At 43.2% G+C, this 14,150-nt stretch overlaps 5 protein-coding genes across 5 annotated transcripts; 2 read left to right on the top strand and 3 right to left on the bottom strand.

Annotated features, from left to right (window-relative positions):
• Nucleotides 1-66: 66 nt before the first annotated feature.
• On the bottom strand, nt 67-1,788 carry K450DRAFT_263025 (uncharacterized protein). The gene is made up of 4 exons (XM_051592570.1): nt 1,662-1,788; nt 1,160-1,569; nt 656-1,056; nt 67-559 (listed from the first exon to the last, which is right to left on the bottom strand). Exons 2-4 carry the CDS (start codon nt 1,492-1,494, stop codon nt 168-170), a joined length of 1,128 nt encoding a protein of 375 aa, XP_051440175.1. The 5' UTR covers nt 1,495-1,569; nt 1,662-1,788; the 3' UTR covers nt 67-167.
• A 4,559-nt stretch (nt 1,789-6,347) lies between these two features.
• Nucleotides 6,348-10,572, top strand: K450DRAFT_263014 (uncharacterized protein). Its single transcript, XM_051592569.1, has 3 exons — nt 6,348-6,591; nt 6,674-8,181; nt 8,275-10,572. Exons 1-3 carry the CDS (start codon nt 6,477-6,479, stop codon nt 10,288-10,290), a joined length of 3,639 nt encoding a protein of 1,212 aa, XP_051440174.1. The 5' UTR covers nt 6,348-6,476; the 3' UTR covers nt 10,291-10,572.
• Nucleotide 10,573: 1 nt separating this feature from the next.
• K450DRAFT_263011 (uncharacterized protein) lies at nt 10,574-11,598 on the bottom strand. Its single transcript, XM_051592568.1, has one exon. It carries the CDS (start codon nt 11,377-11,379, stop codon nt 10,657-10,659), a length of 723 nt encoding a protein of 240 aa, XP_051440173.1. The 5' UTR covers nt 11,380-11,598; the 3' UTR covers nt 10,574-10,656.
• On the bottom strand, nt 11,303-11,774 carry K450DRAFT_263010 (uncharacterized protein). The gene is made up of 2 exons (XM_051592567.1): nt 11,673-11,774; nt 11,303-11,648 (listed from the first exon to the last, which is right to left on the bottom strand). The coding sequence occupies exons 1-2, from the start codon at nt 11,721-11,723 to the stop codon at nt 11,487-11,489; spliced, it is 213 nt and encodes a 70-aa protein (XP_051440172.1). The 5' UTR covers nt 11,724-11,774; the 3' UTR covers nt 11,303-11,486.
• K450DRAFT_263007 (uncharacterized protein) lies at nt 11,599-14,150 on the top strand. The gene is made up of 4 exons (XM_051592566.1): nt 11,599-12,778; nt 12,845-13,126; nt 13,186-13,641; nt 13,705-14,150. Exons 1-4 carry the CDS (start codon nt 11,818-11,820, stop codon nt 14,118-14,120), a joined length of 2,115 nt encoding a protein of 704 aa, XP_051440171.1. The 5' UTR covers nt 11,599-11,817; the 3' UTR covers nt 14,121-14,150.

The raw sequence follows: 14,150 nt of genomic DNA, 5'->3' as shown, positions 1-14,150 counted from the left end.
TTGAAAATGATGCCATTCAATGTCAAAGGTGATCATAGCATGGTTTTTATTTATATGGTTTCATCCTTCTTCTCCCAAGCTGCCCATGAGATGAAAAAGATAATAGCTATTCTCTTTCCCGCGTCACAACAACATGCAAAGGCTATAAAAGGCAGTTGGATTCCCATCTAGAAACTATCAGCCAATAGTCCGTTCTTGAGAAGCGTTGCTTCAAGGTGAGCAGGTTTTTCCTTGGCCAGTTCTTCTTCTCGTTTCTTGTCCAATTTTTTGGCATTAGTGGCTCCTCGACTTTTCAGGTACTCGACCGCTTTTTTCTGACCACTGGTTTTAGCCGCATCAAGCGGAGTTCCAACTTTGCGGGGCACATAAATATTAGGATCGACGTGAAATTGCTCTATCAACATAGACATGACTTCCACTTTGCCTCGTCGTGCAGCATAATGCAGTGGCGTCTCGTAATTGACATCATAAACAATCACTTCGGCACGGCACTCTTGCAATAGATAAAGTAAAATGGCTTGGTTACCCGTTGCACTTGCGTAGTGTACAGGTGTAGCTCCTAAAAGAAAGAAAAAATATGACACCACCCCGTTCCATTAGTCATAAGTAAAACCGATCCACACACAAACACTGTTTGTGCACAACCCATACTAACCGTTTGCATCCGGAATATTGGTCAGAACACCTTCGGTGTACATGGTGACCACTTGTGCTGCTTGAATATGATTTTTTTCCACTGCTCCATGCAGTGTGGTCCGCTGCCGGTTGCCGAAGCCTCTACAATTGACCATGTCGGCTCTGGCTTCCGCGAGCATATGTAATCCTTCTGTCCATCCCACGCTGGCTGCCAAATAGCATGGAGAGAGTTTATCTTCTTCGGAAGTGGACAGGGTGTTGGCATTAGGATTGGCTCCATTCTGTAGCAACATATCCAATACCGATGCATTTTGTTGAAGAATGGCGGCATGAATCAATCCAAAACCTTCCCGTATACTTTGATTGGGACCTGCATTCTGTCTTGCCGTATTGGGTGATCCGCCACGACGTATAAAGTTGCTTTTGAATGGAGGGAGCGTAAGACAATAGGTACCTTTTCAGTGTCACTCACGATGCACTCGGAGTAACGGAACAAACAAACAAAAAGGGCGGTCACTTTTACCTGATAAGCCGTTCAACAGCTCCATCTTGAGGATTTTGTGAGATGGTATCCCAGAAACCATCCGAGCCTCCGAAAGACAGCGACTCTAAACGCTTTTGATGATATTGTGGTGAAGGATTGACAGGTTGACCAACATTTTGAACAGGTGGGTTAGAGGATTGAGATAGTTTTTTCCTTCGTGGAGGCACAGTGGGTGCATTGGGAGGTGTAGTTGGCATAACAGGCATTGGTTCAGAAGGTTCTTCTATGGAGTATAGGGTGGCAGACGTGTAAGGTGAGTAGGCTTCATAAGAGCCTGACGATGTGGTGGAGGTCAAAGTGCCGTCTAATGACATGACTTGGCTAACCAGCGATGGCTGTCGTTGTCGGTGAGATAGGTTGGGTGAGCTTGGAGGAGGTGGCGAGCTTGAGTACAATGATGCATCTGGATGCGTTGGGCCAGTCCTTGGTGACATTGTATCACCACGGCGTTTAGGCTCATCGTGCACAGGCTCCTGTTTATTGTGATGTTGCTGCTCTAGTTGGGGCGGAATGTTCTTGATTGGGGAGTGTCTATGTTGTACCGGAAGAGGCGGTTGTTCGGGGGGCGGTAACAAGGGTCTGGGATCGTAGGTGGATCCCGAATCAGTGGAGTAACTTCGCCTTCGTTGAGCTTTAAGTTTGCTGACCTCACTTAATTTTTCATATTTCTTTTTAAAGAATTGCATTTCTCGAACCGCCTTTTCATACTTTATCTGCTGATCCGCTATTGATGCACTGTTATCGCGATTTAATCTTTCTAGTGAGGTAATTTGTTGTTGCTGACGACGTAGGATCAGCTGCGCATGCTGCATGATATTCTCCCTCAGTTCCATATTCGCAATCTGCTCGATGAGCCGGTACAAGTCCTCAACCGGGTCATTGCTGCTAGCATGTGGAAAAGAAGCGTCGTTGAAATCTAGGCTCAAGTTGGACATATCTTGGTCAATGTTTGGTAGTGGCATGAATGGTGGCGACATAACCATACAATAAGATAAACACAGGAGCGAGATGGCCTAGCTTCGCTTAGTTTTTTTCTTTAGTGGATATATCAATGGTTGGAAACTAGAACAAGTTGACGACAGTGGTCAGTCGAACTAGATGACGAAACCAAGCTATATAGAAAGAGAAGAAGAGAGTAAAGAAGAAAAGAGAAGGAAGCTTCACTGCTCAGAGAAAAAAAGGTTCGGGTTGGGTTTGTGCTCTTCTCTCACTTCACATGCAGATCAAGCCCAGACGAGGTGTTACGAGAAAAATGAGGGGGACCATTTGAGATCTTGTGGGACTTCATTTTGGATGAGCGGCAGACTTTAAAGCCTGACAAAAAATCCTGTTTTCCCAACTGTTCGTTCGCATCACCATTTTTACGACTTGGGGGAATTTATTTGATTGATTGTGGTAATGTGGGAACCTGCCATGGAAAATAATATTCAGGAGCTACAGGTACAGTATCTTACCACCTAGCATAATTTAATGATGCACCAATCTAACCTGGAAAATGACTGTTTTGTTCGATACAGCATGGTTATTTTCGCTTCACTCTTAACAGAAAAAGGACTGGAAGCAATTAAAGCTTAGAGGTGATTTCTTCCGGATAAGGCAAGGTGAATCCGTGTGAACGCTGCATGACTTGTGGTCGAAAAGGTAAATTGGATACAAGCCAGAAGCTGCATAATTTGCACATATGAAGATACAGGCTGTTCCTCTACGTTCATTCATCGAATTCTATGATGGCGTTTTTTTTTGGTGCATATATATTTGGCGTTGGGGTTGTTTGCATACGGCGGGGCATTAAAGCAGTTAATTCGCGATTTCATCCCAGCTGCACCAATTTGTTCAGGCCCTGTATCAAAGCGATATATCTATCCAAGGTTTGAGACGCCGCCCTCTGGCACTATGACTTTCCCGGCCATTGTGAAAGATGAAGTTGATAGTTGTTGGGTACAAGGCCATTCTAAAACAAGTCTTTTACATCGTGCGTCTATGAAGATAAAACAGGAGTGAAAGATCAAAGTACTATAATGATTAGGAGAAAGAGAACAATAAGAAGAGTGAATTTGATGGCCAATACAGCAGAATGACGGATGCCATGCGACAGGAGCATTCAAGCGCACAGATGGTAGCCGATAATATAAGGTGACGATAATTAATGAAAGGCATTTTCCTTCGCTACACAAAAATTTAAAATAAAAAATTTGGCTTCAGCGTGGCAAGCCGACCTGTCCTTCAGTACTCCGGTTGTCGGCCGGGGGAGATGCGATTCTCCAAGTTTTGAGAATCACTAATTGACAGGCCACATGCATTTAAGAATGAGGTCGTCGTAATATTTTTTAACAGCTTTTGTGTATGATCCGATATATATATATATATATATCTTTGCATCAACACCAAGGAAAATCAAGTCAGTGTGATGGTGATAATAAGGCATAGAACAAAACATATGCGTACTCAGTCAAGGTAGATCGGGATAAAGCATCCCGGCAGACCGGCGGCACTGCAAAATGTCATTGATTGGTTTGGGTTTGAAATGAAAAGAAGACACTGATTTACTATATTGATGTCATTTGAAATATTGTCAATGGTCTACGATGAATGATGTAAAAGTTGATGGGACATCTATGGTTAAAATCCTTCAGATATACAGCACACTGATCATGGATTATGTTATATGGTCTAAGGATGCTCTCAGGCTATGAGTCAGTATTTCAAGCTTAAAAAGTGATTTAGTTTTAACATTCACTTCTTACAGGAACGTTTGCTGTCAAACTGTCCATCGCCGTCATGTTGACATTTCCGATTGCATCCCCCTTGTATTTGCCTGACGCCATTGTTGACGTACACTTATTCGGTGAAAATCTGGCGGACAAGCGTCGACAGGGAAAGTCCTGTCATACAGCTGCTTTATGAATATTTATTGATACGAAATTTTGTACGACTTTTTGTCGGTCAAGTGTTGCAAATGACTGGTTTTCGTATCAAATATCATCTCTGTACCTTCCAGACCGAAATTCTCAATCTTGGCTTGGCCACAATTTCAGACATCGGCGGTCTCTATGATGTGAAGGGAAGTCTTGGGGGACCATGCTCCCATATATTATTTCTCTCGAAAACATTCGATTCGTTTCTCAATACAAAGCGTAGATACCAAACGCAAATCCTGAAAAAAAAAAAAGTAAAAATCATTAAAAACGGAAATTACATTAGCACCTGGTGTTTGTTATTTCCCCCTTTTTTCCATCCAATCCAATCATCGTAACGGTCGGACAGAGCAGATTCGGTAGTCGTGCACTATTACTTATGACCAGATGGTTATGTTCTTCCTGTTGTTTGAAGCCCATGAGACTACTATGGTAAAGTCGATGATACTTCGTAAGGCAGGCTAGGGTGTTATTTGGAGTTGTGGTTAACGAATCGTTGTACCTCTCGGACGGATAGACTCGAACAGTCGTTGCCTTAGGAGGCACCTGATCTAATAACTGTGACTGTCCACAGATACAGAGTCTACGTTTGTTTCTTCCTTCATATATGGCCGGTATCAGATTGCAAACAGTCGAACATTTGCATACCATACTTGCGAGCTGCAAACGTATTCCATACCAGAAAAAACACGCACAGAGAGACCTACAAATGGCACCGGAGAATATAAACAATTAAGGCACGTACATGTCAAGTCATAAGTATCGACAGGGTTGAATGGGATACTGAAAAAGGCGGAAAGGTGCCTCACAGTAACTTTCAGACACAGGTGTTTGCTTGGAGAAAAACAAAGCATGAATTTTAAACAAGTGCGCGTATAACACCGATTACCCTTTGAACGCATGTAAATCATGTGGAATCCTTACGGCCTGACCTCAATCGATGTAATTTTTCACCATTTTGTCGTAGGAACATCGCTGTGGGCTCCTGTAAAGTGGCAAAGCAGGGTTGCCATGCAGGCCATATCGGTACCTGATCCCCTATAAATGGACATGTTAACAACGTAGCCACCCACCCAATCCATCATGATCTCCCTTAAGTGTGAGAATTAAGGGCAGACTCACGAGATATGCGATCTTACGGGATCGGCATCACGCTGCAATTGGGAATGGAAGTGCTCACCGCCATGTCCTTTAGTTGTTTATGCGGAGTTTGATATCCACTCCTCCATGCTTGCTGGGTGGGGTAGTCTATCCGAAGTGTTGATAATTCTAATAAAGAAATAGGTTCTATGCTGTAAGGTCTCGCGATCCGAAATTGGTGGAGTCCAGGTTGATTGGAGCATCTAATTTCTGTTGGCAGAACATGACTGGACGTGATTGTAATGTTTACTCATTTTTCTCTTTTTCCAGCATGCGGTAAAGTCCACACGTGATGACAACAAAACAGACCTGACCCGGAAGGTGGACCGACGACTACGTATATGGGCTGGGCAAAAGCAAGCATTAATTTTTTTTTTTGCTTTGGTGGAAGGAAAGAAAAGTCGGCGTAAGGCGGATTTGTGCAAGATAGTGTTGTCCAATCATGCAAAAGAGTGCGGCGTATATTCTTTCCCCCTTCCTCCTCCACATGGGCGAGTCAGTGTAGTAATGTGGATAGGGGATTGCGACACACACACAGTTTATTTTTGCCTTACGTTGCCTTGCCTTTTTTCTAACTAGCTAGTTGTCAAAAAAAAAAAAAACCTATGGGGAATGCTTCATCATTTCTTTTCATTATTTTACTGTCAAAATCATCGAGCAATCTAGATCTTGGCTCCCGATTGTGACCTCTTTAGTCTCTCTACGTCGCTTGGCTTCCGTTCTCCTTTTCTAAACTTCATCAACAACAAGCCTCTGCCCCAGGTCCCATTTGTTTTTTTGCTGCGTTGATAATTTTTTTCTGGATCTTCTCTTGCTGTAAAAAATATCCCCTTTTCTTTCTCTTAGTTACTAGAGTTGAACATACATACTTCATTCAACAAGAGGTATTCTGGACATCCTTGCCCGGCTTTTCTATTCCACCTTCTTGTAAATCTAGTCAGGTCCATTCTCCGGTCGTCCGGATTCGGATCTCTCCTTGTGTTGCTTACATTTTGAATCCGCTAAAAATCACGTTGGTTCAATCTTACTTGCATTTCCCATTGACTTACCTACGCACACCGCAACTTCCACCATTCTGGCTATTAGGTAAGCTTCAGCACGCCTTTGCTTCCTTTCTTATGTTTCGGAATACAAAAATTCATTATCTCCCTTCTAATATTTTTCAACCACAGCCCTCTTTCTCGAAAACGACATTCACCATTAGGGCTTTGCACCAACTTTTATAGCCCTTTTACCGGAAAATGTCTAGCGCGTTCAAGTGGCACTCTTGCTCAAAAGAGGATTTTCCATTCAAACGGCAAAAAGTACCACGAGCTTGCATATGCTGCCGAACGAAAAAGATGAGATGCGACGGAGGTAAAACCTTTTTTTTTGGGTCATCCTCGGCTGTCAAAATTCCGCCTTGTTAAACGTTGGTATTTTTCATTTCGATCATTAGCTCGGCCATGTGCAAGATGCGAAAAGACATCTACAATTTGTGAATACGATGAAAAAATAACCCAACCAAGGCGGCAAAGTTCACAGCCTGCGGTACAAACATTGTCATCTTCCACGCCAAATTTGCATGAAGAGGAAAGGCGATTGAGCACTAGCTCCGATAAACATAGCGACGTTAACTGTCAATGCGATATCTATCAACGTAGAATTCACGATCTCGAAGCTCAGCTTCATGTATTAAAGCAGGAACGAGACAGGAACATTGTAAAAACTGAAACCTGTCTAGAAGATGGGAAGAAGCAAACGCAATCTGCTGGTCAGGAAAAGTCTGCTCCTTCCCGAACTAACCTTCCCGAACCACTGGAAATGCCTTCAGGGAGTGATGCGGAACCCGCCACCATCATGCCACCTAGTTCTAACATATCTTTTGCCAATGACTTGTACGCCTATATACGGAGTCACCCGCCGTCCGTCAGAGCCAATCAGGCTCGAGCTTACATCAGTGACACACGATTGCCACCACTAATGTTTGATTTCTATAATCTTTCATCGCAGCCTCATACCATATGGATGGCCTTTGTAACCTTCATGAGACAATGGTCTCAAAAACAGCAGCAGCAGCATCATGGCCCCAATAACACCAAGAATGAACATATCTCTAAACTCCCAGTGCCAGATAACCTCGGCTGCGAAATGTTGAAACTTCATACCTGCCATAATTACTTGTATAGTGCGTTTATTGATACATCAAACGCAACCAACAAACAGACAGCTTCCAACTGGAAATCAAAGCTTTCAGAAAAACCTTTTCTCAAGACGCAGTCTGCCGCATCTGGATGTGACGAGACCATGCTTGTATATGCCATTTTTGCCAATGTGTTTCTATGTGCCTCGCAGTCACTTTCTATTTCGGCTCCCGATATTGCCGAACTCTCTCGCCAATGCTCTGAAGTATACTATCACCAAGCCTATAGAATATTTACGACAAACGTCTTTCCTGCTTCTCATCCGGCTCATCCAGCCGAGCCTATTATGGAGCAACTATCTATATTGGCGAAAACGTCGGTCTTGCTTACGCATTATCAATGCGCTACTTTGTCCGAAGAACAGGCGTTCTTAACCTTCAAGATTGGCCTCACCTTTGCCGAAAGGCTTGGACTACACAAGTTGTCTACCCATATAACCAGTCAACAGCAGTTTACACAGTTCTATAATGCAGAAGTCGATGATGCGAGACGTCTTTGGATTACCACCGATAAAGTCAACGCCGAAGAGTACGAACGATTATGCAATCTTTGGAAAGTCATTCGTGGTTGGGATGTATGGTTTGCTGTATACCTCGATAGACCACCTATGGTGGGTGACATGCCGAAAGATGTACCAAAAATACTGCCACCATCAAAACGTATAGAACCCCGAGATTGGGCAATGCAAGTAGTAGACGTCTATATCGATAGTATGAAGACTATATTCCGATCCCCAAGCAGCAGTAGCTGCGCTCAGCTCAAGGTAAGCTATTTAGGAGCAGATCCTCTCAACACTATACATTCGCATTTACTCATCTGATTCTTTTGTCAATTTTCTTTTCATTGCAATATCAAGAGCAAACTTGACAAGCTGAAAGTATGGTCATCGTCATTCATGGCAAAGCAACGAAAAGGAGTTGAACGTTCGACAAATGAATCCTCAATCCATTTACCTGCCTCCATCTTATCTCTATACCATGATATCTTGACCATTCAACTCTACCGATCAAAGGCATTGCCCGCTCTCAAATTCTTTGGCGATGCAGCTGGATGGGTTCCCTCCAAACAGAAGACTAATTCAGGAAACAAACGACGCATGGATACTGAACCAGAATCTCCCAAACCTGTAGCAAATGAAGAGGCCGGTAAAAAGGACCAGAGCAAGGAAGATTATGGGGCTGGAAAAGTGGACAAAACTTTGAAACATATCGAGGTTACAGAAACTTCAGGACCAACTGAAACCAAGGTAGCTGCTGCATGTTGCACTGTCGCTGCCCGAAACATTGTAGAGACCGCTACGCGTATCTTATCTACCGATCGACATTGTGCTGGCGCTCCGGTTGTCCTCTATCCACTTTGTTTGGCTGGTACGGTTCTTATATGGCAATATCACCAACGTTCAAGGAGTAGCCATTTGGGTAAACATGGACGAAGCGAGAATGCAGAGCAAGACAAAAGCGGTCTGCTTGTTCTGGATGACAGCGAATTCAATCGAGTTCTTTTGTCATTCAAACAACTCACAAGAGATATATCAAAGAGTTTTCCTGTGGCAGAGAAAGTTTTGAATGTTCTCAACGAAATGCTTGGAACCAACACGGTCATTAATCTATCATCGGATCCCACTTCTATTGCTGACGCACCCTCCAACGAACTAAGTTATATGGTGAATCAACAAACTCAACAAACACATCAGCAACAACAAATGCGACAACAAATGAATATGATGCTACAACCAGAATGGATACCCGAGTTTCAACCGGATGGCATAATAGACATGCATCCGTCGTTAATCCAGGATCCACTTTTTTCAAATCAGCGTCAGTCTATTGGATCATTTCCTCCACCTAATTATACCCATATGGACGTCTTGAATTTCTCAGGTCGGCGTGAAATGGATCGTGAAGCTATTGGCAAGTTGGACCGTGACTACCGTGACTCGGTAGCGGCCACTAATGCATATACCAATCAATCGGCTCATATGCTTGTATTATCATCTCAACTTCCAATGAATTTTGCCATGAATCAAACCATGTACGATGAGCAAATGTCGAATTTCTCGAACAAGAAGTCGCCTACTACTGCTAGAGAAACACCTGACTTTACTACTACAAAGACACCAGTACGTACTCCAGCAACTCCAAAAGCAACTCAGCAATGGAATCGGCAGATGTGGTTGCAACATCAGCGACAACAAGTTAATGGACAATTTCCATTTGATGGCTATAATAGTCAACTTGTGACTGAAAAGAACAACTCCAAGAAACAGAGAGTTGAAAGTTCGTATGACGATATACCAGATAATAATGGAGAGTCGATTATGAAGAATGAATTTGCCAATTTTACTGAGATGACTGCGGCTGACCAACCAGTTGACTTTGGTGTATACCCCTCCGAACTTAATCAATTTTTGATCTCGGACCAACCCATGAACCATCAGCATAATCACGCAACTTCATCGGATCCCACAGGATTGACTCTTCAGCACAACAATAACGCATATTCCCAGCGGGCTCAACATTTATCGCATCAGCGTTCGGTGAGCCAAGATACCCCGCCAACCCCACATCCTTACATAACTAACGCTGCAATGGCAAGCACACCGCATACCAAATTACCTCTACCTGCTCCGAAACAGACTCACGTTATTCAAAAGAGCTGGCCCACAACGACAAGCTCAAGAGAATTCGTTGCTCGCTTCAACGTGGTGGAAACTTTGCATCCTGCTCATCCCATTGCAAGTTCAGATGTCTCCTATATGGGCACTAACCTAGTCGATCCCACTGCAATGTCTGTTGTGCCTCCACCCTCTAGCTCCACCCAGCAACAGGGCCTGACCGACCAACATCAGGAGATGGTATTATCAACTTTTTGAAGATATACATATGTATTGAAGACGGCGATTGCAGATGAACCCTCCTTGTGCTATTTTCATAACTTCTCTTACTTTAGCCCATTCCTATATAATACTTTTCAAATGTTTTCATTTTTTTCTATATTTTTGTTTTGTGATCATCATACTGTTTCACTACTGTTTTGCGGTTGTTATTTTTTTCTTCTACTGAAAAAGCAACATATGTCCAGGCAGAGCGCCAATAAATCATCGTCCTCTAGCAGCTTGTTTTTTCTATTGAAGTGGCGGCAATGACGACGTCAAGTAAGCATGGATGTTTGTATATTATAGAAATGTTCATTCGATGGGAAAAAAATACATGTAAGAGAGCTCTCTGGTAAACTGTCTCTATTTTGATGCTATACTCTGAATGATGCGGGCATACTCTCTTCTGAGTGGAATCTTTTCCGTTCTACCGAGGACATACAGTCCACTGAGGGCCAGGCCACTCACGACCAATGATACGTATACTGGAATGCGTTTTGGATCGACCAATGGCTTTGCAGTGGCCAGGGTATCTTTTTGATGCTGCTGCTTTTTGTGTCCGCGCAATTGTTTGACAGCTACATTCATACCTGCAGCAATGTGGAAACTAGCAATGGATATCAAAGCGGTGTGACCGATATAAGTAATAGCAGGGTATTTCTGAAGCAAGAAAGCGATGTACGAGTAGTCGAGGAATGTGCTATCGCCCAAGTATTTCCGTGGCAAGTCGCGAGCAACGATGTAATGAAGTGCTACGAGAGGTATCAAAGCGTATCCTGCTCGGCGATGGTAGACGGTGGATCGCGGTGTGAAGTCAGCTGTACTATTTCTTTTCCAGTACTGTCGGATGGCGCCTTTGGCCAGTCCGGACAGCACATGTACAGAAGCAGCGCCAGTGACGAGAATAGGCTCTAAGTGTTCGTCTTGGTATAAAGGTCGTCCTAGTAATAGGTATTTATTGCTGGCTTCAATGCCGCCGAACGGAGCGGCTAAGAATTGCGTAGCATGTGTAACGTAAAATACAGAGAATGTTAAAGCAGAAGCAGATTGTACAATAGTCAATCCATTATATAGTTGATGGAGCATTTCTACAGGTTGAGTGGGGGAGTAAATAAGGTGTGGTACTTTAAAATAACCAGGGGGCCTAATGCGCGACTGAGCCAGCCGTGTCGTGACTGACAAACGCGGTTGATTTAGTAGACCAACGCTCGATAAGCCTTTAACATCTTTTTGGAATCTGCCACAGCTTTCGTAATTTTTGGTTGTGGTTGACAATTATGCTCCTTTGGCCAGCGATGTTTCACACAGACTTGCTTGCCGCAGCTTGAACACACAATCGGTACCAGTATCTTTGTCTGTCAATTAGGCGCAGTACAGACTTTGTGATCGACCTCGATGTCAGTGCAATGGCTCGCCAAGTGATCTGACATCTGTTCAAAAGAAAAGCCAGTTGTCAACTATGGCGTCTTTCACCTCCTATAATCTCTACAAGTTTTGGTTATCTGTTGGGTTTTGAGGCAATTGATGGAGGTTCTGTGGGTACTGAGGTTAAGTGTGTGTGACCTATCAAGCGCGTTGGTTGTTAAAATTAGAAAATTTGCAATTTCCAAGATTTTGCATGCAACTCTCTTTTTCTTCTTTCAAATGCCCAGATCATATAACCGTCTTGCTCTTGCTCTTGCTAGGGTGACTCATTCGGAAAGAGTGTGGGCTATCGACGTTCCTCGTATTTCCGAAGACGGGTCGCGCTATGTTGGCAAGAAATTTTGGACGGGTACAGTTGGAGCAATGTACGATAATTCATGTTGGAATGGCAAACCAAGTATATATGAGGTTATTACTGAGCGAGACAATGTTCGACTTTATCTGGACTGTGAGTTCGATTTGTCGGATACACAACTTCTTACCAAGGAGGACGTCTTCACCTGCGTCCAATTCATCCGTAGTTGTTTGAACCAGCACTTGAGACTTTCGTTTCCTTCTCTAGATATTAACCCCAACGAACTTATAATATTGCATGGTTGCACCCCGATCAAAATGTCACTGCACCTCATTCATCGTAGCATCATTTTTGATAATGCGCAGTGTTCGTGCGCAAGTTATGTGCATGAGTTGAATGCATTTCTTCGGCACCAACTGGAGGATTCTGACCTGAATGATTTCCTGAAGGAAAACCTTAAAAAAATCATCGACCTCTCGGTTTACCAGAAAAATCAGCTGTACCGCACCTATGGTGCGTCGAAGCTGGACAAGATGAGACCTTTCATATTATATGACGAATCCAACTTTGATTGGGCGTTGAACCCAAACTGGAGCTTTTCGCAGATGCAAATATCTCTCGAAGCGTGGTGCCGAACTTTGGTCACTGTTGATATTTTTTGCCACAGTGAGATATTGCAAGTACAGCCCTCAGAATTTCTGTCTGTACGAAGTCCCGAGTTGGCGAGGCAAACGCTGTACCACACGAGCTGCTTCACAGATAATAGTGAGTGTTTGGAAGCTATGGTAAACAATTTGCAATTTGATGGCTAATTATACTTTCTGAATTTAGTGGATCCGCAAGGCAGATATCTACAAAAATTTGAAATGCCACAAGTTGAAAGAGTGCCCATGCTTGTTCTCTCTTCGCATGTCCCAAGAGCCTCATCCAACAGCGAAACTGTCATTGTAGATGATACCATGTGGATTGTGAACGAGCACAATAACCCTGTCCGACTCAGTGACCTAGAACACAATCAATGTGTCTTCTGTCTCAAGTGCGAAACACAAGTAGCTGGTTCGGAGATAAGAGGCGTAGGCATTTCAAGTGCAAAGGCATTTTTGCGGCCAAATGGTATGTGCATTTTTGTCGAAATGCCGGTTTGTCAAATCAGTCCTAAGTATTTTCTGAAGGCACAAAATGCGTGTTCTGTTTCAACTGCAGTTATCCAATGTATATATTGGAGACTGCCGACCAATACGGTTTTGTTCCTACTGAAGAAGAAATAATCAAATCTCCGCACGACAAGCTGAATTTTGCTGGCAGTGAAGATATCGACTTTGATGCCTGTTCTCGACTAGTTTTTCTAGATGCCCCAATGGGAACAGGAAAAACCCATGTCTCTCAGTGGTATCTGTCAAGACATGGAGAAAAGTCAGTGCTTGCCATTACATTCCGTATCTCACTTGCCAAGTATACGTCAGAGAGGTTAGGCTTGAAATGCTATACAGATAGTGACGCTTTCAATAACCCTGAACACCATCACCGTTTCGTTGTTTGTCTCGACTCCTTGTGGAAAGTCGAAAAGACTGATTATGACATTCTGCTGCTGGACGAAGGCACCTTCTTACAATACCATTTTGTCTCAGGTATAAAATAACATAAGTAGTTTATTCTTCGTACTTTCCTTTTTAACCCATTTTTACGTTTAGGAACAAAGAAAGGCGAATTAGCAGAGGTCATTGATGTATTTAAGTGCCAACTTCAAAATGCCAAAAAAGTAATTGTAATGCATGATAGGATTCCTGAAAGCACCATTGATTTCTACGCAAATCTGATGGGTCTGAATCCTGACAACAAGTCAGAGGTGACCAAGCGAAAGTTTGAGAAGCCAACTCCTTTGCGACCAGTACTCTCATACGAAGACAAGAATGTTATGATTTTGCAAATGATCAAAGACTACATCGGAAACTTCAATGAGGCTGATATGTGTAGTAACAGACCGTTTGTTGTTTTTTGCTCTCGTGCAGATTATGCACTTTTGCTGCTTTACATCTTGCGTCAACTGGCGACAGAAAAATTTGGAGATCAGGTATGTACCCTTGCTTTAACGTATGCCGTAAATTGAGGCATAACATTTTTTTTTTTTTTTTTTTTT

This window comes from Umbelopsis ramanniana, assembly GCF_025399195.1.
Source record: "Umbelopsis ramanniana AG unplaced genomic scaffold K450scaffold_104, whole genome shotgun sequence".
Lineage (NCBI taxonomy): Eukaryota > Fungi > Mucoromycota > Umbelopsidomycetes > Umbelopsidales > Umbelopsidaceae > Umbelopsis > Umbelopsis ramanniana.
The sequence above is the reverse complement of the archived record's forward strand: the minus strand, read 5'-3'. Positions and strand labels throughout refer to the sequence as shown.

Excerpts from the sequence above, each read along its gene's own strand:
- K450DRAFT_263025 (XM_051592570.1), bottom strand. The coding sequence starts at position 1,494 with ATGTCATTAGACGGCACTTTGACCTCCACCACATCGTCAGGCTCTTAT. Across the intron at positions 1,057-1,159 it reads GCTGTTGAACGGCTTATCAG|CAACTTTATACGTCGTGGCG; the intron begins GTAAAAGTGACC and ends TCCATTCAAAAG. Across the intron at positions 560-655 it reads CAATATTCCGGATGCAAACG|GAGCTACACCTGTACACTAC; the intron begins GTTAGTATGGGT and ends TCTTTCTTTTAG.
- K450DRAFT_263014 (XM_051592569.1), top strand. The coding sequence starts at position 6,477 with ATGTCTAGCGCGTTCAAGTGGCACTCTTGCTCAAAAGAGGATTTTCCA. Across the intron at positions 6,592-6,673 it reads AAAGATGAGATGCGACGGAG|CTCGGCCATGTGCAAGATGC; the intron begins GTAAAACCTTTT and ends TTCGATCATTAG. Across the intron at positions 8,182-8,274 it reads GTAGCTGCGCTCAGCTCAAG|AGCAAACTTGACAAGCTGAA; the intron begins GTAAGCTATTTA and ends TGCAATATCAAG.
- K450DRAFT_263011 (XM_051592568.1), bottom strand. The coding sequence starts at position 11,379 with ATGCTCCATCAACTATATAATGGATTGACTATTGTACAATCTGCTTCT.
- K450DRAFT_263010 (XM_051592567.1), bottom strand. The coding sequence starts at position 11,723 with ATGTCAGATCACTTGGCGAGCCATTGCACTGACATCGAGGTCGATCAC. Across the intron at positions 11,649-11,672 it reads ACATCGAGGTCGATCACAAA|ACAAAGATACTGGTACCGAT; the intron begins GTCTGTACTGCG and ends CCTAATTGACAG.
- K450DRAFT_263007 (XM_051592566.1), top strand. The coding sequence starts at position 11,818 with ATGGAGGTTCTGTGGGTACTGAGGTTAAGTGTGTGTGACCTATCAAGC. Across the intron at positions 13,127-13,185 it reads GGCATTTTTGCGGCCAAATG|GCACAAAATGCGTGTTCTGT; the intron begins GTATGTGCATTT and ends TATTTTCTGAAG. Across the intron at positions 13,642-13,704 it reads ACAATACCATTTTGTCTCAG|GAACAAAGAAAGGCGAATTA; the intron begins GTATAAAATAAC and ends TTTTACGTTTAG.